Source organism: Staurois parvus, unplaced genomic scaffold (assembly GCF_062004578.1).
Source record: "Staurois parvus isolate SC_StPar_1 unplaced genomic scaffold, SC_StPar_1.0 ptg000318l, whole genome shotgun sequence".
Taxonomy (NCBI): Eukaryota; Metazoa; Chordata; class Amphibia; order Anura; family Ranidae; genus Staurois; species Staurois parvus.
Window position 1 is genome coordinate 3,928,384 of NW_028318114.1, and position 27,292 is coordinate 3,955,675.

At 37.3% G+C, this 27,292-nt stretch overlaps 1 protein-coding gene across 2 annotated transcripts in view; it reads right to left on the reverse strand.

Annotated features, from left to right (window-relative positions):
• The window catches only part of LOC149457498 (potassium channel subfamily T member 2), a 1,188,731-nt gene that overhangs the window by 15,118 nt on the left and 1,146,321 nt on the right, over window positions 1-27,292 (reverse strand). For both annotated transcript variants that reach the window (XM_089683639.1, XM_089683638.1), the window contains one exon: window positions 6,026-6,110. In XM_089683639.1, the coding sequence (XP_089539765.1) occupies window positions 6,026-6,110 (85 nt within the window). The remainder of the gene's footprint in view (window positions 1-6,025; window positions 6,111-27,292) is intronic.

The following is a 27,292-nucleotide window of genomic DNA, read 5'->3' on the forward strand; positions in this document are numbered from 1 at the left end:
AATAAGAATAATTCCAAGCCGGCAAAAAGTGTATCTGCAGAGCTCCTCTATTCTGCAGATACACTTAGAGGAGCTCTGCAGATACACTTTTTGCCGGCTTGGAATTAATCTTATTTTCATCCTACTTCTTCTTCTTCTTCTTCATCCTCATCCTCATTCTCAGAAGAAGAAGAAGAGGATGAGGATGAGGATGAAGAAGAAAAAGAAGAAGAAGAAGAAGAAGTAGGATGAAAATAAGAATAATTCCAAGCCGGCAAAAAGTGTATCTGCAGAGCTCCGCTAAGTGTATCTGCAGAGCTCCGCTATTTCTGACAGTTCTGTGACATTCACTCCATACAGCGGTTGAAACATTGTATCTATTTGTTTCCATAAATGGATCCATTTATGGAAACAAATAGATACAATGTTTCAACCGCTGTATGGAGTGAATGTCACAGAACTGTCAGAAATAGGCTATTTCTGACAGTTCTGGGACATTCCCTCCATACAGCGGTTGAAACCGCTGTATGGAGTGAATGTCCCAGAACTGTCAGAAATAGGCTATTTCTGACAGTTCTGGGACATTCACTCTATACAGCGGTTGAAACATTGTATCTATTTGTTTCCATAAATGGATCCATTTATGGAAACAAATAGATACAATGTTTCAACCGCTGTATGGAGGGAATGTCCCAGAACTGTCAGAAATAGCCTATTTCTGACAGTTCTGTGACATTCACTCCATACAGCGGTTGAAACATTGTATCTATTTGTTTCCATAAATGGATCCATTTATGGAAACAAATAGATACAATGTTTCAACCGCTGTATGGAGTGAATGTCACAGAACTGTCAGAAATAGGCTATTTCTGACAGTTCTGGGACATTCACTCCATACAGCGGTTGAAACATTGTATCTATTTGTTTCCATAAATGGATCCATTTATGGAAACAAATAGATACAATGTTTCAACCGCTGTATGGAGTGAATGTCACAGAACTGTCAGAAATAGCCTATTTCTGACAGTTCTGGGACATTCCCTCCATACAGCGGTTGAAACCGCTGTATGGAGTGAATGTCACAGAACTGTCAATAATAGCCTATTTCTGACAGTTCTGTGACATTCCCTCCATACAGCGGTTTCAACCGCTGTATGGAGTGAATGTCACAGAACTGTCAGAAATAGCCTAATAAATAGCGGAGCTCTGCAGATACACTTTTTGCCGTCTTGGAATTCTCCTTCTTCTCATCCTTCTTCTTCTTCTCATCCTTCTTCTTCTTCTCATCCTTCTCCTTCTTCTCATCCTTCTCCTTCTTCTCATCCTTCTTCTTCTTCTCATCCTTCTCCTTCTTCTCATCCTTCTTCTTCTCATCCTTCTCCTTCTTCTCATCCTTCTTCTCATCCTTCTCCTTCTTCTCATCCTTCTTCTCATCCTTCTTCTCATCCTTCTCCTTCTTCTCATCCTTCTCCATCTGCTCATCCTTCTCCTTCTCCTTCTTCTCATCCTTCTCCTTCTCCTTCTTCTCATCCTTCTCCTTCTCCATCTTCTCATCCTTCTCCTTCTCCTTCTTCTCATCCTTCTCCTTTTCCTTCTCCTTCTCCTTCTCCTTCTTCTCATCCTTCTCCTTCTTCTCATCCTTCTCCTTCTCCTTCTTCTCATCCTTCTCCTTCTCCTTCTTCTCATCCTTCTCCTTCTTCTCATCCTTCTCCTTCTTCTCATCCTTCTCTTTCTCCTCCTTCTCATCCTTCTCCTTCTCCATCTTCTCATCCTTCTCCTTCTCCTTCTTCTCATCCTTCTCCTTCTTCTCATCCTTCTCCTTCTCCTTCTTCTCATCCTTCTCCTTCTTTTCATCCTTCTCCTTCTTCTCATCCTTCTCCTTCTTCTCATCCTTCTCCTTCTCCTTCTCCTTCTTCTCATCCTTCTCCTTCTTCTCATCCTTCTCCTTCTTCTCATCCTTCTCCTTCTCCTTCTTCTCATCCTTCTCCTTCTCCTTCCTCATCTCCAAGGGCATTTAAATTAAAGGTACAGTGTTCTGCACTAATTTAAAGGCTCTCTGAAGCCTAGAAACCCTTTTTAAAGGTTAACTTCGTAGCGAATAAATTCGCATCGAATCGAATTTCTTCCTGAAATTCGGCGAATCAGCCGAATCGAATTTTTGAATAATTCGCTCATCTCTAATTATGGGGATGAAGCTTGGTAATATAAAAATCCCAAGATGCATCTGGAGTGCAATGAGCTGCTTAGGTTGCTTGTAACCTTTAAGAGCTGGGAACACCATTTGTTATATTTATTCACACAACATTATATTAGTCTGCAAAATGTGTTGTATTTTAGTTGTAGGACCACCCATAGCACTCTGAATGCCTATACAGTATTAGACTAAAGGCAATGTATAGTGGTTTGGTTTGTATTTTATTTATGTATTTATTATGGTCATAAATATGTTCCCTTTGTTCCCTTCGGTTAAATATGAAATATAACATAGGAATATTGTAATGTAATGTAACTGTAACTGTTTACTGGGCTGCATGACCTGTATAACTGGCGTATAGTGAGGGAGCATGTAGTCTCTTTACCCATTCATGTTTGAACTTAGGTTCTAGAATCTCTGAGGTATTATAGGCATGGGACTCCCCAGGGTACCCACTGCCCCACTCCTGCACTTTGCCCTATAAAATGCACCCTAGAAGACTCCCAGCCTGGTCTAGCTTGTTTCCCCAACAGTCTGCCACATACCTGCTTCAGGTCAATAGACCGCCCTGCCAGGATAGCCTGTTTCCAAAGGCTGTTCCCATAATGAGTTTAGGAGAAGGATGAGTCCACACAAAGAAAGCCATTTAACTATTTACTTGAAAAGTGATAATTACATATGTACAGCTCCAACCATCCCAGACATGTGACAGCACATTTTCTCTTAAACGTCTTCAAGAGAATAAGTTAATTTTTTATATTTTTTGTCCTTCAGCCACCTATTAGCTTTGTTCTCTTTTTCTGGACTCTCTCTATAGTTTAAGGACATCCTTCTTGAGGATTGGTGACCAAAACTGAATGGCATCCTGAAGAAATGGCCAAACAAAGGTTTTTAAAGTGGTAAAAATATAGTTTTATCTCTTTAGTAAATCCTCTTTTAAATGCATGCTAAGAATCTGCTATCCTTTCTTGCTGCAGCTTGGCAATGCATCCTATTGATGAGTCTGTGATCTACTAGGCCCAGCAGATTCTTTTCCACCCTCCATTTCCCCACAAGTTCTCCCCCTAGTGAGTAACTTTACTGATTATTTTTTTGGGCATTACTTTACATTTTGCAATATTAAACCTCATCTGTCATGTAGCTGTTCACCCCTCTCTTTTAACTATACAGCCTCTGTATAATATATGAACAGGTTAAACAGAACTGGTTCCATGACAGAGCCCTTGGCCACCCTGCTCACAATTTTAGACTATTCAGTGCCATTAAGCCCTATAGGCCGCAACCACACTCGCTCCTGCAACCAGTTTTCTATCTAGGTACATACAAAATCATCAATGCCAAATTACCTTAATTTGTAAATTAAACAATTGTCGGGTACCGTATAAAATGCCTTAGAATAAACTACTGTAGATAGACTACATCCACAGATCTTCCTTTATTCAGATTACAGTTTACCTCCTCAAATAATGTTAAAAGGTTGGTCTGGCAAGAGCAGTCTTTCATAAATCCAAGTTGGTTATTACTGATCATACTATTTTTAACAGCATGAATATTGTCCCGTATCATCCCTTCCAATAGTTTACATACTATTGATGTAAGACTGACTGTTCTGTATTTTCCAGGCTTCTATCTTTTAGCTCTTTTTTGAATATTGGTACCATGTTTGTTTTTCGCCAATCTGCTGGTACCATTTCTGTCAGTAATCAACATCTAAATGCTATCTAGTGCTATTACTGGGTACATCCTTGCCCTACTCTACACTATTATTTAGTCTCCAATTGAGGTGGCTGGTAGAGCTCCCCTTTCACACATATAATTAACTGAGAAAAATCCTGCATCAGACAACTCATCCTAAATTTCAGAGGCAGAGGTTGTACCTAAATGGAGCTACTTTATCTCTGCTGTCTCTTTGCTAATGCATAGTACTCCAGAAATCCTTTTCCATATGTTAAATGTGTATTTGTAAAGCCAAAAAGTTATACCTATAGTAAAAATGTATATAGGGATATAAATACTGTAAAGCAGTGTTTTTCAACTGGGGTGCCGCGGCACTCTGGGTTGCTATGATGACTCCCCAGGGGTTCTGCAGCAACATGAGATAGAACTGCCCCAACCAGTAACAGTCTGATCAGACAACGATCCTGTGTTAGATTCTGTGTACAGACAGGAGGGAGAGAGCACAGTCATCACTTCTTCCCAGGTCTCTCCTCCTCCCTGCTGCTATCTGCACCCCTGCCGGTAACCCAGGAAACTGCATGGGCCACCCTCCTGTGTTATAAAATAAAAATATAATTTTTGGTTGCTAAGGCCAGGTTGCATGGCCTGCACAGCTTCCTGGTTTATCAACTGGAGTACAAAGAGCAGCAGGGAGGAGGAGAGACCCGGAAGGCATTGCTGACTGTGCTCTCTCCTCTCTGTATACAGGAGTTAACACAGGATTGCTTTTTGATCAGAGCTTAATTACCTCCTCATATTTCCTCCCCACACTGCTCCTGTCCCAACAGCAAAACTTATGAGTAGAAGGAGGTAATCAAACTCTGTACAGTCCCAATCTGAATGTGTTCTGTGTTATCTCTGGTATACAGATAGGAGGGAAAGGAGCTGGGGGAAGGGGGAAGGGGACAGCCCACACCACTGGCTCTCTCCTCCTGTCCTGTCACTAGTCCTGTCCTGTAGTGATGCGAGGGATGAGGTGGGATAGGAGGCTTTGTGATAGAAGGGGGGATTTGGAGGGGGAAGGAGGAACAGGATTTGTGCTACGAGGGAGGAGGATTTGGGAGGGGAATTTGTAGGAAATTTACAACCTACAAACCACTTAACTCTTAACTGCCTTCCAAACTACATTTTAGAACATGCAGTGTGTTAACGTGCAAAATCGAGCAATTTTCAACATCACACAAAAATGTGCTGACATTTGCAGGTGCAAGTGAGTGCCACTAATTAATGAATTAACTAATTAGTTATTTCTTAATTGCACCCCCACACATTTAGCAAGTATGGTATCGCAGTACCATGTGTTTTGGTGTCACTCAATTTAAAAAAATCATGCCTGCATCTTTTTGTATCGTAAGCACATAGCAACCCATTAAAATATGCGACTAGAGGGAATGAGCAAAAAAGTACTTGAACACACCTCCTGGTGTGAATAAGCCCTCAAACTGGTGTGCCCCATCATTTCAGTGCCTCAACTGAAAAAAGGTTGAAAACACAGCTGTAAAGCAGTGATTGGGACAATTGCCAAATGTCAACTGCAGGTGGATCAGTCACCATAATTTAAAAAATATGCACAAGGATGTTTCACCAGCAGTAAATGTATGGCAATGCACTGCTTTATAATAGTGTACCATAGAATGAAACCCTGTTTGTGAAGGTATAAACTAAAAAAATAAAATAATTTCCCCAAACCATGAGAATTTCCCTTAAAAAAAAAAATCAAGATCATAGTGACATCCTTTGTGATAATTTTTCTATTTTGATGGAAACTCACAAAATGCCTTTCAGAAGTATAGTTCACTCTTTCAGTCATCTATTCTGCGGTCCTTTGGCACTTTGCATTAAGATGGAATTGTATTTGTAACCCTAGTAACAGCAATAACTGTGTTATTCTATAGTTATTGAACAAATGTCTGCTAACAAAAGAAGTTCAGATTCATTGTGTCACTCTTTCTATTGCTGACCCTTAACAATCTATGCATGTGAGAAATTACAGATCTGTTTCAATGTGTCACATTAGAGGTTAAAAATAATTGCATGAAACAGTGATGGAAGCCAGGTGGCATAGAGTGAACTGTTGCATGAAGGATGGAAAACAGACAGAGTGAAAGAGAACTGCCTGCTCTCCTCTTGACTTACACAACATCATTCAGTTCCAGTCTAGTGTCTGGGGAAGGATTGATGAGGATGTAGGACAGCGTGTTCTGCTGATCATTCATTTCATCTAGAACAAAAAAAAAATACATAGTTATTGCCTGAACCATGATGAAAATACAGTGCAAATGCCACATAATTAAAACAGATATAGTCCTAATTAGTGAAGACAACTGGAACATAGTAATTACCAATGATTCTACGATTTGCTAGTGATTTACAAATATAACAATTCTTCAAAAATTATTCAGCCCGAAAGCTAGCCTCCCAAATTCACAGTCCATTCATCATCAGAAAAATCTACTAGCATCTGTGTTGCTGATGGGCCTAGCTATACATTCATTTGCATTATGGCCAGTCATTAAGATCCTCCCACTATACAGCTGGTGGCTATTTATACTAATCTGACTGGTTAAAATGTCTTTATGCGTAGACAGCTTGAAGCAAATCTGTTCTTCAACCAATAAAGTATAACTATGGCCAAAATAAAAAGCATATGTTGTCATATGTTGTATATGATACAGTCTGTTAGTAACATTAACACAACTGTGGTTTTTTTTATTTGTTTCCTTTTTGTTTTTTTCTGGGTTTCTCTTATAGCATAGTTTATTACCTGGTGATCTGGCTAGCAATGTTGGTATTTTCAACTTCCTTTAACAGACCAATCTGACGAGCAAAGGTGGCAGTTAGAGTGTTGAGAAAAACCATTTAACACTATATAAAAAATTATATGCAAATTATACAAAGCAGTAACCCATGGCTATCTCATTACAGATGAAACAATATATATAAATAGTCCTGTTGGGGATATCAGAGATATGAGCATCTCTATCCATCGCTTGAACTGTTTTGATCTCCTCCTCTATAACAGCCTTTTGGTAGCCTTTCTTTTGAAAACGTTCTGCCACTATGGCAGATTGGGAAAGGAAGTCATCATCTTTTTGAGCAATTATGCCTTAGGCATATAAATTGTCCTCTAGGAATATTACATAGCCACGTTTTATGGTGACAGCTATCTAAAGGAATATACTAAATCCAATCTGTAGGCTTGAAAAAATTCCTAGTCTTGAAATAGCCATTATCGTTATAGATTTCCAAATCAATGAAGACCATTTGGTTAAGACTAGTATTCCATGTAAGAGACATATTTTTATCATTGGAATTTCTGCATAAACATGGCCAGCTATCTAAAGGGATATGTCCATTCCGATCTGTAGGCTTGTAAAAAATTCTAGTCTTGAAAAGGCCATTATCTTTACAGAATTCCAAATCAAGGAAGACCATTTGGTTAAGACTAGTATTCCATGTAAGAGATATATTTTTATCATTGGAACTAAGTTTCTGCATAAACATTATTAAATAAATCACTCGGCAACTTATAACCTAAAAATAACTCATATAGTGAATAACCAACTTCTAATTCCAAGAAAAAGTCACACTTTCACCCTTGAAAGCAAATACTAGTATTAAAAACATTTTTCGTAACCTTAACTTAAATTACTAAAACAAACTTTAAAATTAAATAAAATCCCCAAAATTTTATTTTCAAGTCCACCAAAATCTCTCAATCCTGTGTGACCAACTTCAATATTTCCAGCATTTCGGACCCAGTGATTACCTCAAAAAAATAAATATTGATCCCTTCAGAAGAAGTCCGGAAGTGACAAAACGCGTCAGTGTACGTGACGTCTGACGTAATTGTTCAAAACCGGAAGTGGCGGCGCAGCCATTTTGTTGACTGGAAAAAGTGCTTTGATCTTAGGAAGCTGCTGTGGCTGGATCATGGGAATCTATCACTGAATGTTCAAAGTCTCTAATGTAAGATGCTGCATTAAATGATTTGGTACCTATTATATCATGCTACATGGGTTATTTTCTATCTTTTATGAGGACAATGGTGCATTAAAGGTTTACCCTACATACAGCTATTGAGAGCTTGGAAGTGACTGCTAAAACATCTGAATATCCCTTAAGGCTTGATATTACGCCATAAGGGTAATTGTATGCATTCTTGCCATATAGAGGTGGTCATGGAGTGTTCACATAATTTTATGTTTATTGATTTAAAAAAAATATATTTTATTTTATTTTTGTTATTTAATTATATTAATTTTTGTGTATTATTGATTTGGTTTGTTTATTTATTTAATTATTTATTTGTTTTATTTTATTTATATTTATTTTTTAATTTTTGTTTTTGAGTGTACACAATTTGTCACTATATATTAGTTTATTTATAGTGTACACAGAGTGATTTTGCATGATTCATGTGTTACTCACAGTTGAATCTATTTTATATAAAAAATCTTTTTGCACAGATATAGTATATACTTATTTGTTTTAAAGGTATATACTTATTATTTGAAGGTAATACACTATTTTAGTTTTATTTTTTCGAGGTAATCACTGGGTCCGGAATGCTGGAAATATTGAAGTTGGACACACAGGATTGAGAGATTTTGGAGGACTTGAAAATTAAATGTTTGGGATTTTATTTAATTTTAGAGTTTGCTTTATTAATTTAAGTTAAGGTTAGGAAAAAGGTTTTGAATTCTGCATAAACATGTCCAAACTACTTCTAAATATTGAAAAACCTCAGGGAACTATAGAGGACCTGTCATTAACAAAGGTTACTCTGGTCAATATAGGAATGGAACTCCTCACCCATAATAAGTTTTTTCTGTGTCAATAACAGGTTTGCCCAACTACAAAGGAATAATTTCCAACATGGGAGTAATTTTTAGGGACACATCAGCCCCCAGTGAATGGCATGGGGTATCAGACATCAGTTGAAAAAGGGTCTGGGGAAAAAAGAAGAGACAAAGAGGAAAGAGAGCCGGTAGAAGGTTTCAAAAGAAAGAGATTCCAGTAGGGGCAGGAATTTATAATCTTAGTGGGGTCACATTTAATAATGATGAGATGCGGGTCCTAGATAAGGGCCTCAAATTTGCCTCTATTTGTAATCTAAATAAGTTTCAAACTTATATAAGCATTCAAAAATATGTTAGAAGTCTGAACATTAAAAAATATTTTTTTTTCCAATTCTGGAAATCTAGTCACTACGCAAATCCATGAAACTCACTCGAATCTGAGAAACAAATCAGTGTTCAATCCACCTAATTCTGATAATAAATATATTGAACTGATTAGGAATTTAGTAGTGAATGATGTTGATAATTTGAAAAATCAAGAAGATGAGAGACCCTATACATTTCAAGAAAGGCATTGAAACCTTGGAAAATAAAAAAGAGGTAATTTTTCTTCTGGCAGACAAAGGGGGAGGGTTAATAAATAAACATATAACCTCCTCCACTTCAAATTCCTCAAAAAGTCATACTTTCTCCCTAGAAAGTGCAATAATCATATATTATAACCTTTTTGTGATACAATAATAATCTAATTAAACCTTAAAGTGTCATATATAATCACCAAAAAACCCCCATAAATTGTCCAAAAAGAAAGAAAAAAATCCAACGAAAAATCCAGTGTCCAAAAAAAGTCCCAGATTTCCAAACTTTATCATCCAATAGGAAGGATTGAATCCTATTTCATCCCGTGATATTACCTCAAAGAAAAAAAATATAGATACTCTAGTGCATTACCTTACCTATAAAAAAGAAGAATATTCACTCCGTGCAAAAACACAACCTATAAAAATGTGCAAAAACTTTTTGTTGAATTAATCAATAATTATATATAGTGCTCATATAGACTACAAATTAAACTGTGAACACTCCGTGAACACTGCAACACTGTGCATCCACCAACACCGATAGTATTACATACTATTACCCTCTGTATATATATAATCAGCTCATCAGCATTAAATCAGAGATCTTCTATTTCCTCTGCAAAGATATTTTCCAAGGTCCTCAAAAGACAAGAAGGGTCTCAAGACTCATATTCAAAGTATAGGGAAAATTTTAATAGCCACTTACATTTAAAATTCCACATTTCCAGCTCCAAACATGGCTCCTATGCAAGTTCTAACAAACAAATGCAGTAAGCCATGTGTGAACAACCAACAAAATGGCCGCGGCGACACTTCCGGTCTGCGTACGTGCGTCTTGACGTCACACCCTTAACGCGTTTCGTCACTTCCGGACTTCGTCTGAAGGGATACGGACGTCCCACATCTCACTCCTTTTAAATCAATGCCTCTCAATAGTGTGAGGCTACTGCCGCCATTTTAGAAGAGGGAAAAACAGGCAATACCAATTCCTCTGTCATTCTTATAGGTACACAAGACCTAACGTATATCGGTCTTATCAAAATACCATACCCAAAGTATAACAGGGGACTGCAGGTTACTTATACATATAACAAATCACAATATACAAATATTACTCTACTAATTCTTGCCTCAATATTAACAAAGATAATTTGATAAAATATTACACCACATACCAAGACTATCTTACATATAATCATCACCATATTTCTAAAACCATTTTAATAAATACAGATAAAATAATGATAATTATAATAATATTAATAATAGCCCCTCAAAATTTCATTTTTATCTTTATATCTTGAACTCTCATTAAAATCTTAATACTCTACTCCCTCTAGTGGTCACTCTCATGAACTATCCGACCTTACAAATAGACCATATTTTATTATTATTTAATAGCTCATACCATTTAAAATATTGAGGTCAAAAATCTTTTTCACCTCAAATCATATATTCAATTCCCTTTACTACAACTACAATAGGACTGCAAATCAATGCAACTATAAATTAAATAATTATATTAATTATAAAATATATATATATTTTTTATCTATCCCATTATATTATTTTCTACCACGATCAACCATAAAATCCTAAAAAATCCTAGTTAACAGCTCCCAACTAATATACTTAAATATTCACTATTAAAAATCTGAAATAAAACAATTTAAGTCAAGTTCTATATTTAGACCCCTTGGTTTTAGTGTATTCATCCTAAATATCCAAAAAGTTTCATTTTGAGACAATTTTTGGATTTTATTCCCACCCCTCCAATGTCCTTTTACAGTATTAATCCCACAAAATTTTAAAACACTTGGATCTGAGTTGTGAAATTCTTTAAAATGTCTCGAGACGCTATGGTCTTTTTTGCCCTTAATAATATTCCTCACATGTTCTTCCAATCTAACAGATAAATTTCTTTTTGTTCTACCTATATATTGGAAGCGGCATGGACATTCCAACATATACGTTACATAACGTGTGTTACATGTAATAAACCGCTTAATGGAAAATTCTTCTCCGGTTGAATGGGATCTAAAGGATGAAATCAACCTATATTTTATCCCAGTAGCTCTACACATTCTACACTTTTTGCATGGATAAAAACCTTTAAAATTGAACATCTCAAAAACTTTATCTTTTGGTGGAGAAATCACGCCTTTCACTAATGTACTCCTTAAATTATTCGCCTTTCTATAGATAAAGGACGGTTTGTCTGGTAGCACCGAACTTAAAATATTATCTTTTTTTAAAATTGGCCAATGTCTCATAAATATATTTTCAATTTCTTTATATTGACAATTAAAACCTGAAATAAACGCGTACTCAATTCCATTCTTCTTTTCTTTACTTTTTAATTTATTCTTAATTTTCCCCTCCCCTAAATAATTCTGACTTATTTTAAATCTAATTTTTTCCAATTTAATTGTATCATATCCCTTAGCAATAAACCTATTCAAAATGACTTCTGATTGCAAAATATAGTCCTCCAATCTGGAACAGTTCCTAAAAATTCTAGTAAATTGTCCTTTTGGTATACCCTGTATCCACCGGGGATGGTGACAACTACTTGTAGGAATGTACCCGTTTCTATCTGTATCCTTAAAAAAAGTTTTAAATTTTACTTATTATTCAACTTAAAAATAGTTAAATCTAAAAAATTGACCAATTCCTTACTAACATTATGGGTAAAAGTTAATTCATAACTATTTTTCCCAATATAATCTAAAAATTGCTGCAGACTCTCCTCCGTACCCTCCCAAACTACCAGAATATCATCAATGTATCTTTTCCATGTTTTTAACCCTTTCCAATTTTTACCAAAGATTTCCTTATCCTCCCATTTAGCTAAAAAAATGTTGGCCAAACTGGGAGCAAATTTCGCGCCCATCGCGACACCTTTCCTTTGCTCATAATATCCACCATCATACCAAAAATAATTCTTCCCCATGGAAAATTCCAATAGTTGTATAATAAACTTTCTTTGTTTAATATGTAAATCCGTATGGTGTTTCAAGGCCCACTTTATTGCATCTATTCCATCTTTGTGTTTTATACTTGTGTATAAAGAATTAACATCTATGGTGATTAGATACATCTCTTGCGTAGTCTCCATACCCTCCAATAAATTAATAACATCTTGACCGTCCTTTAAATGCGAAGGCATTTTTTTAACCACTGGCTGTAAATAAACATATATATATTGCCCCACCCTTGAATGTATTGACCCTATTCCATTAATAATAGGCCTACCTGGAGGATTAATCAAACTCTTATGGATTTTAGGTAGGATATATATATATGGAACCTTACAATGCAATGGAACAAGATATAACGCTTCTTTTTCATAAATAATTTTATCTTCTTCTGCTTTTTTTACCAATTTCAGGAGCTGTTTTCTATACAAGGCTGTAGGATTTTTTGGAATTTTTTCATACGTACTCCTATCTCCTAAGATTAAATTTATTTCCTCTTCATATTTCAATCTATCCATTATAACCACCCCCTCCCCCCTTATCTGCTGGTCGAATCACGACATTATTTTTTTCTTTTAGTGTAAGCAGACCCTTATATATGGATTCTTCTTCTTTGAATTTCCGTGCATTTAATTCATATAAATCATCTATTGTCATCTGTTTAAACACCTCCACATTCATATTTCTAGAATTCGAAGTGTTAAACGTAGATTTATTCTTTAAATCACTATGGGCATATCTAGACCTAGACTGCAAATTTGCAGTAGATGTCGGCCCTGGTAGAGAAGCAAAGTATTTCTTAATATTAATTTTCCTAATGTATTTATTAATATCAATATATGTGTCGAATTTATTTAAATTCGATTTGGGAGCAAACTTAAGACCTTTATCTAATACTAAAATTTCCTCATCTGTTAACGGAACTGAACTAAGATTATAAATACCTTCCCCTATACTTCTTTTCTCTTCCTTTTGTTTTCGTTTCCTCCTTCTAATGTTCGCTCCTCCACCTGATAATACCTTCCTATTTCTTCTCTCGGAGCATAACCTCCCTCCCCTTCCATCTGTTGATAATATTGGGGATTTCTCTGTCCTCCTCTTCCCCATTGGGGTTGGAAGTATGGTCTCATAAAAGGTGGACCTGGTGGCCGACCTCTGAAGTCCCTCTGAAAAAAATTTCCCCTTCCTCTGTTCCGACCTGGGCTATAGTAAACATTCCTAGGATTATATTGATTATATTGGTTATTCCAGCCTTCCAATGGCTGAAATCTATTATAAACTGGAACATTAAATTCTTGATTAGCTGAATTCTTTGCTTTGTAATTTGTTTTATTGTCAATTGGTTTTGGTCCCTCTCCCTTCCCTACATTTGGTACAGCTTCCATCAACCTTTTCTGGCCCTGGGATACATTTCTCGGGCCTCCTAGGTTTTCTTCAATAGATTTAGCTGGTGATGATTCAGTAGACTGACAATTTTTTGAAATTACTTCCTGCCATTTATAAACTTTATTGGCCTGATAATCCCCCATATCTCTTACAAATTTCTTGTGTTTCTTTTTCTTAATCTCCCCATCCTTCTTATTGAGTTGTTCCTGTAACTTCTGAAATAATCCATTCAGATGCCTCTTGTCTTTCAATTCCTCCACTTTCTTTTTCATCTCATCTAGTTTAATTTCAACTGTCCTTAATTTCCTTTTTTTTCCTTTCTATCAACATTTTAAGCAATTGGGTCTCACACGTGTGGAAAAAATTCCTCCACTCGCTTAGAGAATCCTCATCATGCAATCCATCATTTGGAATTAAGTCCCATCTCAATCTCCGAGGTACAATGCCTTCCGATATATATTTCTCAAAGGATACAATATCCCACCACAATTGCAATTTCTTTTCCATAGTATATCCAACTTTTTTAACCATTACCTCTACATTAATATCTAGAGTGGACTCAGTAGTAGAAAATACTTCATCTAAATTAATTTTCCTATTATCAATAAAATTAAACACATCCATAATGAGTGACCCAATACAATCCAATAAATTCGTATAAATATCAGAACCACACTCTTAAAAATTTTTTTTAGAATCCTACTAGAGGTTCACAAACCACCCCCTGGTGTGTAACACAAATAAATATATAACCTCCTCCACTTCAAATTCCTCAAAAAGTCATACTTTCTCCCTAGAAAGTGCAATAATCATATATTATAACCTTTTTGTGATACAATAATAATCTAATTAAACCTTAAAGTGTCATATATAATCACCAAAAAAACCCCATAAATTGTCCAAAAAGAAAGAAAAAAATCCTTCCAATTGGATAAAGTTTGGAAATCTGGGACTTTTTTTGGACACTGGATTTTTCGTTGGATTTTTTTCTTTCTTTTTGGACAATTTATGGGTTTTTTTTTGGTGATTATATATGACACTTTAAGGTTTAATTAGATTATTATTGTATCACAAAAAGGTTATAATATATAAAGGGGGAGGGTTGGTTATTTTAAGTAAAGCTTATTACAGGGAATAAATGAATAGACTATTGGGGCACAGAGATACCTACCAATTATTAACTCATAACCCCATGTTTGAATTTAAAGAGGAATTACATCATTTTATTAAGAAAAGACAGAAAAAGGGTATACTGACTAACAATGAAGCTATGTTCTCGGATCCTATATCATGTAGGACATTATATATTTTTTTACCAAAAGATGACCATAAAGATGTTCAAATTGCCCCAAGCAGGCCCATAGTTAATGGCATTGATTCAGTTACAGCCCATTTGAGGCAATATATTGATTTCTTTCTGCAGCCTTTGGTTGGGGATACCCAGGCATATTTAAGGGATACCAAGCATATTATTCAAATATTGGAATCTATGGAAGATGTCAACTCATTATATACTATCATTAGTCATCAGGATGCTCTTGCTTCAGTGAAATGGGCCCTTAATGGCTCTAATTTAAGTAGCAAATGCAAGAGATTTCTCTTGAAATGTCTAGATTTTTGCCTGGGTAAGAATTATTTCTGGAATGATAAGGAGTTCTTCTTACAGGTGAGGGGAGTAGCTATGGGTGCTCGGTTTGTAGTGTAGCCAATTTGCTTATGGCTCAGTGGAAGGCTGATGTTGTTTTCAACAATCGCTCACTCCAGCTTTCATATATAGAAGATATATTGATGACTTTTTTATGGTCTGGAAAGGTGACAAAGGTAGTTTGGCCATGTTTATGCAGAAATTCCAATGATAAAAATATGTCTCTTACATGGAATACTAGTCTTAACCAAATGGTCTTCATTGATTTGGAAATCTATAAAGCTAACGGCTATTTCAAGACTAGGAATTTTTTCAAGCCTGCAGATTGGATTTAGTATATCCCTTTAGACAGCAGTCACCATAAAATGTTGCTATGTAATATTCCTAGAAGACAATTTATATGCCTAAGGCTTAATTGCTCGAAAGAGGATGACTTCCTTTCCCAATCTGCCATATTGGCAGAACATTTTCAAAATAAAGGCTACCGAAAGGCTGTTATAGAGGAAGAGATCAAAACAGTTCAAGTGATATATAGAGATGCTCTTATCTCTGATATCCCTAATTGTCAGAGGAAAAGATGAGGAAGCCCGGGCAAATGCACCAATGTGCAATATGGCCACGCCAATTCACGCAAAGAAGTGTGCATGTGCATAGGCGGGCGACACGTAATAAAATATTCCTGTGCACGAAAACACAACAGCACACGCAGGGTGCACTAATTGCTGACACTCAGTGGCCTTTATAAGGACTGCAGCTCTGCTCAGTGATTGCTGGATTATCATCAGCCCCTCCTGTTCCTGTGTTCCTGAGGCTACTGCTGATTACCCCTTACCGACCCGGCTTGATCCTGACCTTGTTCCTGTCTGCTGCTCTGTGTATGACCCCAGCTTGATCCTGACCTTGTTCCTGTCTGCTGCTCTGTGTATGACCCTGGCTTGATCCTGATGTTGCCCCTGTCTGCTGTTCTATATTGATCCTGGCTCTGGCTACTGACTACTCTACCCATCCTCCGGGATCCACGTGTTCTCTGGAGAAACGCATCCTGCAACTGGAGCACCCACGGGTTCCATCTCATCAGGCATTTCCAAGCAGCAACATCACTGGCAACCCGTGCTTCTTTGGGCACTGCACCTCCTGTTTCTACCTCCAGGGGCATACTGCACTTAGCCGTAAGGGGAGCCCTCTCTCTATTACAGCCTCCGGTCAGGTACGTGACACCAATAGGACTATTGACAAGAGTAATGCATTTAAAATACTGTTTGATTACAATGCACAATATAAGAAGGTTGAGAAAATTATTCTTAAACATTGGGGGATTCTTCAAAAGGATAGCGTTTTAGGGTCAGTTTTACCTTCACGTCCCCAATTTATTTACCATAAAGCCTCCTGCCTGAGGGATCTTATAGCCCCATGAGTGGTTGATTCCCTTGGATGTGTTGAGAATTCACTATTTTCCTTCCTATCCAGATTTTTTGCTTGTAGCCGATGTGTGGCCTGTAAACACTCGAAGGTTAATGTTAACCTCTTAATGCCGGCCGCACACAAATGTGCGGCCTCCCGGCGTGTGGGCCTTGATGCGGAGCGGCCGCACATTTGCGTGCAATTAAGGAAAACATATGTGCTGAGAGCGCATGCCCTGCGCGCTCCCAGCATACATGTCCAGTACTCACGGAAAGGTCCCGATCTCCTCTTTCAATGACGGCATGTCACGGTGGTCACATGACCCTAAACCCAGCCCCACCTTCTGGCTTCTGAAACCCTTAAAGGGCCTGGAGGTGCCTGAGCCAAGGGGTTAAGAAAAGGAAGGAATTTATGGCTGCGGCCATTGGGTATAGATTTGAAATCAAGGATATGATTACATGTAATACACAGGGGGTGGTTTACATGTTGGTGTGTGAATGTGGCTTCTATTATGTGGGTAGGACTTCCAGACCCCTTCAGGAAAGACTGGGGGAGCATACTAACAACATAAAAAAGGGGGTTAAAACCCATAGTGTATCTAAGCATTTTAGATTGTGTAACAATTGTGATCGAAAAGGTTTAAAATTTTGGGCCAATGAGAAAGTGAGTCAACATTGAAGGAGAAGCTGGTAATTATATTCGCCAATATAGTTGTAGAGAATCTTTTTGGATCTACACCAGCAAGGTTATGACATCAACTGGATTGAATGTTGAATTTGATTTGAATTGTTTTATTTCAGATCGGTAGCCATTTAGTTTTAAGTTTATATATATTGTTTCATCTGTAATGAGATAGCTGTGGGTTACTGCTTTTTATCATTTTTATATAATTTTTTAAATATATTTTAATACGTTTTGGTTTCACCCAATTTGTGATTATTTGTGGCATTTATAAGTCTGTAGGCGTCACCGGACATGCTGTTATATAATGATACATGCATATATATTACTAACTTCATGCAGCTGTGATGGCGATACAAGTCTTTATGTGTGATATATGAGCCCTATGCAGGTCTCATCAGTGTTCTTTTGTGTGTTATTGTTTTGTTTTTTTGAGTGTGTCCCTGTCACTATGACAACAGTAATGCTTTATAAGCTGTAAGGATGATTGTGTGGCTCTGTTCCCGCTGACAAAGTCCGGCCCTAGGATGAACATGTACGGGGGAAGAGCCACACCTGTGATGTCCCCCATGGTTATCTCGTATTTATGTATTGTGATACCGAGCACTTAGTTATGTACTTTTGAAAGAATGCTTTCTTTGGAAGTGTGATTTTATTATTTTAATTAAAGTCTATTATACAGAGAGCACTATCCTTTTGCCTCTTTTCATATGCTGTTTGGATTGATTTGATCATGCATCGTTCAAGACCGAGTGGAGTCTTCAGTTTGTATGCCCCAGAGGGGAAATGCGAGATCACACCTTTCTTTTAATTCAGAGGTCACATCCCAGAGGTTAGCAGCTGTGATTTTGTTTGGTGAAGGGAGTGTACACCATCAACTTTGGGATATCAATGCACATCATACCTTTATTCATGGATTGTGTCCCGTTACCCTACTACAAATTTTTGTCTGGGTTTCTTTGTGGACTATTTTGCCATATTTACTTTGCCCTGTTTCTCAAACTAAAATATATAAAATGTTTGTTTTGGGGTTTAGTTACACTTTAAGGGCAAAGCATCTGGTTTTCTTTAAAGGATAAGTTCACCTTTGGTGACGCTGCGGAGTGCAGTGGTAGTTCATTGAAGCTTCCTGTCAGAATATCTGCTTGTTGTACATCCCTGCATGGCAAGCAGATATTTTGACAGGTCTGCAGGAAACCTGCATGGCATCAGCGATCAACTGATCGCTGGTGCCATGCTTTCTAGGCTCCTTTGGACAAAAGTAATAAATGCACATTTTTTTACCTGCAAACAAATGTGCATTTATTATTTTTGTCTAAAAGGTGAACTTATCCTTCAAGCCTCTATCACTACTGGGACCAACTACAAAGGTGAACACAGCTGAACATAAAAAAACAAAAAAACAAAAACAACAAAAAAAAAAAAAAAAAACTTCACATTTTCCAGAGCACCTTAAAGTAAACCTGTCATAAGAGAAATATGAAGCTGTGATTGCTGACCTACTGCTGACAATTTTAATTGCCTAGCTGTAATATTGACCTTCTGCCTTTAGGCTCCATGCACATTGGGCGTTTTAATAATACTGGTAACGTTAACTGTGTAAAGTCATGTTAAAAACGTGAGGATTTCAGTGGTTTTTAGTGTTTTTTCATTAGCGTTTAGCTGCGTTTTGCTGTGTTTTCTAAAGTTTTTTCGTGTTTGCGTTTTTTTGTGGGTTTTTTTTCAGAAAAAGGTCCAAAAATGCAGTTTTGCCACGATTTACCACGTTTTTCAGTGTTTTTCAGCATTAGAGCATTTTTACAGCTAAAATACTCTTCTAGAAACCCACTAGTTCTGGGGGGGGTTTCCAGCCAACAAACGCCCCTGCCAAAAAATGCTGATTAGTCTATGTGTGCAAGAACACATAGGATAACATTCTGGGGAGTTTACTGGCTATGAAAAAAATGTCAAAAGCGAAAAACAGCAGCTTTAAAAATGTCCAGTGTGCATAAGGACTAAGACTCCATTCACACCCGCCCAATGAGATGCATTTTTTTCCTGCAATTTTTTCTATATCTGTATTTACTTGAATGGGCTGCCGTACGTGTGATAAACATACCTAAGTAGCTTCTGCACATTTTCTTGGCAGTGAGTCTCATGCCAATTGCAATCCGTGTTTCGGTGCATTTGGTAGCATGACAAAACACATGACTGCAATTAAGAAATAATGGCACCTAAAGTGCGATGTGTGTTTTGGTGAGTTTTTCACATGGACCATGGGAACACGGACAGAAATTTACATTTCTATAAGTGTTCCTAGAACACAAAGGTATAAATGCACACTTACAATTTTATATATAAATACAAAATGTATATGAAACCAACAGGTATGATAGGATGTGCACACACCCCATTACATCCAGTTGGATGTACCCACTGAATATATTAGTCAAACAAAAAAAGACAGAATGGATCCTGACACCACACAGAGCTCCATTCCCAACCCATTATATTAAAGTGTCAAAATATATATTTATTAGCATAGGAAAAATCCATCAAGTATACACATAAGCACACCAAATTCCAAATCAAATAAACATTGCTAGGAACTACCTGAATTGTTTTCTCAAAAGAAGTAAGGCCAAAGCTTTATCTAGAGAAAGATCTGACACTCTAAACACAGAAATCAGACAAAACCTAATAGGCTGGGTATTGTCACAAGATTTGGTTAACACTGGAACCAATTAAGGTCAGTGTTAGAGAAGCAAAGTGTTGAAGTGCTAGTAAACTTGAGTTAAGAAAAAAAAAAACTTCTCCTTACAAGGTAATGTCTAGAACATATTAGCACATTATGAAAGACAAACCTTAGAAAAAAGCCCTCCAGTGGCGTGCTGTCACAGACAGGGCTTCCATCTTCACCAGGTACTCCTTCTGGGTTCATGGGTTGTGGCTGCTTGATTGACTGAGCAGCAATGAGGTCACGCATGGGAGTCTCAACCATGGCACAGAGCTCTGAAAGAACAGCATGGGTATGCAGTTTCTTTAGGGCGGATGCACCAGTGATGTCAACGGCTGCAGGGACACTTAATATCTCCTAAACGGTGCATATTTAGGAGATATTACTTGTAACTATTATTATAAACTTACCTGTAGTTTACTCCCACTTTAATGCTGGACAATACACTTACTAAAATCCTTGGCAATAGACCCAACCTGGTTGCTAGAAAGGTCACCTCCCTATGGGACATACTGTTTTTGTGAACCTCCAAGAGGCATGCTTAAATGTGGTTACTGCACCATTCACATATACAATACATGACAAAATGACAGGAATTTGTGGGATAGCTCATATCATAAGTGCTACTCCATTTTTTATTCATTAATTGTTCCACTTCATTTGTACATGATTACATGCTCCTGTGAAAAAATGTATATTTGTTGAAACAAAATGTGAACAAAAACATGTATTGCAAGCATGTATATGAAGTTTTGACTAAAGAAAAAAGCCCATTAGCAGAGCATTTCAAACAATGACATGTATCCACAGTAACAGAGTTAACATTTTGTGGCAGATAAACAATTTCAACTAAAGCTACTTGCAAAAAGAGGAGATAAATTTTAAATCCTCCTTTAAATTGAGGTAAGATAGATCTATAATCTCAACACCTGGCTCTGTAAGCCCTGCAGCAGAAAGGTGATGGAACTGTCTAAATCTCATAGTGTATGCATCCAGTCATCACTTACAATACACAAAACTAGTGTTTGTTCTATACATGACAAATTACCCGGCCAGGTACAGTATAAAGCCTACTTGATCATGATGACCCAAGTCCAGGATATAGGGGGAAAGATGGGTGGCCAGGAGTGATGCATATAATTTTAAATCTGTATTTAAGAGGGATATCAGTCTATAGTTGGCGGTGTCTTCCTGAGATTAACCTGGTTTTGGAATAGATGTAATCAGACCGTCTAAGGATTCTGTAGGGATTTCGCCCATGGAAGCAAATCTGTTAAAGGATTTACATAAATATGGAGTGAGGAGTGAAGGAAAGGTTTTATAATATTCATTACAATAGCCATCTGAGCCAGGGGCCTTGTGAAGTGGAAGAGATGTGATAGCCTTTAATAGTTCCTCCTCAGAAAATGTTTGGGATAGTTCAGTGAATTGTTTTGTAGTAATAGTGGGAAAATGCATGGAGTCTAGAACATTATGAAAGTCTTCTAAGCTACATTAGATGATGTTCAACTATATAATTTGGAGTAAAATGCACTGAAACAGTTACCTATATCTTGGGGATTAGTTACTAGGTGGCCTTGGGTTGTTTTCATGGCTGCTATCCTAGAAAGGGCGGACTTTTGTTTGAGCTGTTTGGCCAGTATTACTCTGGTTTGTTGCTATCAAGTCAAAGCCTTGCTGTAGATGGATACAGAGTTTCTCTCTAAGCTAATGAAGTTCAGCAGAGTCCTGGTTGTTAGGTTTAGATTTATTATTGTATTCTATGAATCTAGTAAAGAAGGCGGGAGGTTGTCTCATTTTGCATTTTTTCTCATGGGCACCAATTTTCATTAAGAAGCCTCTCATATAGGATGTATGAGCATTCCCAAATTTTTGTATCATTTAGGACTGTGCCATCATTTGTATCAAAAAAAGTCTTAATTTCAGATTTGGTCTGTTCATGATATTTGGAGTGATTAAGCAAGGAAGTGTTTACGCACCATAGGGTAGAGCACTTCAATGGCAAAGTAGTAGAGAGAGTGGTCCGACCATGTGATAAGACCAATTTTTGCAGCAAATATGAATTTTAAAGTAGTTTTGTAAGTCAAAAACAAATCTATTCTGGAGTAAGAACTTTGTGAGTTAGAATAGAAGGTGTAGTCATTCTTGGAGCCGTGTAGGCACCACCATGAATCATATAGTTCTTCAGTGCGAAGAAGGGAGGATAATGCACAAGGTCTTTTCCTTAATGTACTGGAAGCGTTTAGTCTGGAGTCAACAATGCAATTAAAATCTCCAAAAATAACTATACACTCTTTGGGGAAATGTTGTAGTTTTCTCATTTTAGCCTTGTAGAAGCGTTTATGATGGGTATTAGGAGCATAAATATTGGCAATTACTAAAGGTATATTATTAAAATTTGCTGACATTATGAGGAAACTACCATCTGTGTCAGCCTCACATTGATGTAGTTGGAATGCCACTGAGTTGCTAATAGCTATCATTACCCCTTTCACCTTCTTATTGGCATTAGCAAATAACTGATGAGAGTATAATCTATGGTGACAGGAAGGTGTTTTATGTTGGACAAAATGGGTTTCTTGTACACATATTATATCAGGTTTCTGGGAAATTTCTTCTTTCCAAAGTCTACATCTTTTAGATGGGCTGTTAAGTCCCTTCGTATTGATTGTGGCGACAGGGCCATAGTAGATATGGGGAGGAGATGTGAACAACGGCTGGAGAAGGACCACTGTTAAATGTAACTGAAAAAAGTTCCTAAGCACTCGCAAGTTATGAGCTTAAAGTGACAAGGAAAGAAAAATAGAAAATATATGACCAATGTTATAGGTCAGAGGGTATATATCAAGCTGTTATAATATAAATAATAACAACACGTAATATGAAATTAAATGCTATTCGCTCAGTAATTCAAAATTGTATCAATAGGATTACAGAGTATCAGAATAGCTGCAAACAACAGTAAACAATTAGGTGTGCATGGTAGGCCTGGGGAGTGAGAAAAATATAGACATCACCCAGGTAGGATACATCTTACCAAAGGGGAATGAAAAAATGAAATGGCGGTTCAGCCTATATCTGCAGGAAGGTGAGCAGGCTTTGCTATTCTATGGGCCTGGTCAATAATCACATCATGAGGAGAGAGGCACAGAATCAATGTGGTGAAGTGTTGCTGTTGAAAACCAATTAATTCATTAGGCTTTACTGATTCAGAAATCCCCCTGAATTTAATATTATTACACCTAGAATGGTCTACTAGGTCAGCAAGTTTTAGTTTGATACGATGAAGCTCTTCAGCTTGATGGTTATGTGCATCTAATAGCTCATCATGTGCTTTAGTGTATTCTATTCTGGAGTAAGACCTTTGTGCGTTAGAATAGAAGGTGTAGTCCATCTTCTAGCCATGTAGGCACCGCCTTGAATCATATACGATTCCTCTAGTATATCTGCACGTTTGAGATAAGGAGAGTTGGAATTCTCTATGGAGACCTTTTTGCAGTGTTAAAAGCATGGATTTCATTATAGTTTCTGTGACAGGGTTGTCAGTGGCAGGGACAGAGGCTAATGCTGGAGTGTGTTCCTGTATTGTGTTAATGTTAGAGGGAGGCTTCCAGTGTTGTTTTTGTAGCCTGTCAGGCTTTAGTAGGCGATTGTGCTGGGGAGGATGCCAGCCTCCTACCTCTGTCAGCAGTAAGAGGAGGGATTTCTGCGGATAGACTGTTCATGTCCTTGGTGCCATCTCTTATGAGAGGATCCTGATCCCCTGTGAGGTGTGCAGGGTGCCTCTAGGTCACAGGTCAGGAGGAGTGGAGGAACGAGCCCTGGAGCCAGACCAATCTTTGTTTTGCAGAATGGCTGAAGAGCCAAAATAGTGAGTAAGGCGGCGAGGTGCTGGTGGCTTGTACCACTTTTTGGACATTCTAGTGCTAGTTCCCAGTTCTTCCCCTCTCTGTCAGAGAGAGAGAGGGGGCAAATACATTGCCCTGTGTTACTGTTATCCACTCTGCTGAGCAGAGCTCAGGACATCCATTCTGGTCCACAGCTAGCCAAGCCCCTCCTTTTTTAACAATTTTTTTAGGCTGAGTACATTTTCTTAAAGTATAGAAAAACACCCATTAATCCTGATAGAGAACCAGCATCCTTATAACTTCCTGTGTACTAAAATGCAATCTTAAAGAAAGTTATTGGCTTTCAAAGATTTATTTTGCCAAGCAAAACCGAATAAAAACAAAACACTGAGCATTACAGTCTACTTTATGCACTTATTAACCCCTTGATGCAGATGGAACACTGCGGCCTCACAGAACTGGGATTTTTTCCGAAGCCATAGGAATATCTGAGCACTTCAAGTCACTTTATGAACTATTATGCCAGTTTGATATTTGTGGCCTCTATTTATTAGCATTCATATTTATTGTACTGTTTTCATTTTATCACTGCACATTTATTTTATACAGTCTTACAAAAGTTTTTTTTCTGGTTACCTTGTGCACAGCTGCTTTTACCCTCTTTGTGCGCTCACATTTATTTGCCTTATACATTGTACAGCCCAGTCCCCTTGTTCTTTTCCTCTCTCTATGAATAAAGGAGAGAGATACATTGTATCTCTCTAACTCCTGGCATAGAGGGGAAAAAATGTTTGTGTGGAAAAAAAAAAGGTAAAGAAATATAAAAAAATAAAGACAATATACCTAGATCAAGATTTGATCTAGTTCAGTGCCAGGGTTAGTGTTTGGATCAAGGTCAGGGTCAAAGGTCAAGGTCAAAAGGTCAGATTCAAAGGTCAGGATTTAAAAAACGTTTGGTATCAGTGTCAGTTAGTGTCAATGTCAGTGTCAGTGTGTTTCAGGTAAAAAAAGACAAAAACAAAATGTGCACTATTGTTTCTGGGCTGCACTATGGGTACAAACAACAAATAACAAACACATATATGGTATCGCTGCGATTGTCAAGAGCTGGAGAATTTATTTTGGGTTGTTGTTTGGTGGTAGGTTATGATAGTAGCAAGAAACACACAGCTATATAAAAAAATATATTTTAGGCCAGTTTTCTTTTGATAATAAAAAAATCAGGAGATATCAATTACCATTTACCACCAAATAAAAGCCCAATTTGTCCTGAAAAAAAAACAAGGTATAATTCACCTGGATGTACAAAGTAGTTGTGATGATATGTACGGTTTTACTAACACATGTCAACATTGCTAAATTGTGCTTAGGCATTTAGATTTGTTTTACCCTTAGGTGTGAAGGGGTTAAAGCCCTGATCATAGTATTAGCAAACCTTGTCACCATAGGACAGTAAGTGTGTTACTGGCACAATCACCATGTCAAAAAAAATAAACAAAAAACATGAAAAATAAAAGCAATTCAGCCACAATATCTAAGGACTGGCAAGCTGTAATGTATTAGATTTTTGATTTTGGGCTAAGATGTCTTTGTCTATGGGAACCTTAGCCAATGATTATAATGGAAATTGACATTTTCTTGGATCATTGTCTTTGGGTTCATTAACGTAAGACCAGAGAGCAGAAGCAACAGTATAGCTAGCAACAGTACGTTTTACAAATTTCCAGAACAGAATATATCCGGTGTTTTGACTGTATAAATCTTGACTTAGTTTTATTATAAAATAGAGTAGGTATTCTAAATAGTTTTGTGCACACAATCACACAATCCATCTGCATATTCTAGCAACAAACCTACTCTCCCTATTTCCTTGGCTCAAAATATGTTTAGTGTTAGAAAACATAAAGTCTAAAAATCCTTATTGATGAGTGATTTTGCCCAAAGGTTCAGCACTATTTGCAGCAAATCCTATTGATGTCTATTGGCGTCAAATCTTGTTTTTAAGTTTTGTCCATTTTGAGGGCTAATAGGCAAACTTCTGCCAAAAAGGTATGGGAAGCTGGGAACTGTCCTGAAGAACCTGAAAGTACCAATTATTATTAATATTTTTGTTAATACCATGCAGCAGGCAGAAAGTTGTTTTCATTTTTTGTAAGGCAAAATGTAAGCTTTTTTAAATAACATGCTTGGGGGATGCTTTAAAGCTGTACATGTAACATTTTAATTTTCATGGAAAGTCTCAGTAGCATATACACCATCAGTGCATATTTGACTGTATATATATATATTTAGTTTGGTTTACCCTGGTCTAATTCTTTGCATTTTGAATGCAGCAATTACAACAGGAAAAACAATGTGGAATTCACCTTAGTGTTTCAACCTCACCCTCATTCAGGAATGCAGCCTGGGCAGGCAGGAAAGGTAGGGCAGTGAGCTTTCAGCCCTCCCTCCCTATATCATGCCAGGTTGCCAGGTAACATGCTTTTTAACATTCGGAGGGTACCGTGGAAACGCAGGGGGTAATAGAGGGGAATGGTGGAATTTGGAAGCCCCCTTTGTCATAAGGGGGCATTCAGATATCTGATTCCTTCTCAGTTGGACCACAAGGATACATTAGTACCCCTTACCTTTTTTCACAAGAAAAGCTAAAAGTATAAAACATAAAAATTACTGTATTTTTGTACCTTTAACTATACACTAATTTACTCCCGTATTCATTAGCCTGGTTACCCCACTATTATAAAAGGGGGCTTACAGACTCCATAATAAGTCCCCCATTACACCCACCCTTTTTTGGTGGGTACAGGAAGTGGAGAACAAGCCCTTGTCCCTTAGCACTGGGGCATGGGTACTTTGCCGGCCCTCGCCAGTCAACCCCATTCTTAAAAGTCATTCAGTCTGCTATGGTACAGGGAAGGGGGAGGCATGCTCACTGTCCTCCTTTTTTTGGCTACTCAAGATGCTTGCCTGGAAAAGAGTATGGTTGCAATATTTAGGAGAACCCCATGCCATCTTGTTTCTCATTTTTTTTAAATAAAATGTGTACTGCCATTTTCATTTTTAAATATTTGCTGACCCTGGGATTACACGTTATGTTTTTTACATCATTACTATACATTAATAGAGGGGTACAATGACATGTGCATAGAATGCTATCTAGCAGCAACATAAGCTTTTCCATCAAAGGGTAAAAAGTATTGATGAGTAATCTGGGCAAAGTTTGATTCACTACATGTTTGCCTAACCCTTTATAATATCGATCACAACCCTGAATCTAGCTGAACTCTATAGTAGTATGTTCTGTCCTTTTTCAAGGCTAATGTGCATGACTATCTTGGTACTTCCATGGGGACATATATTGATTC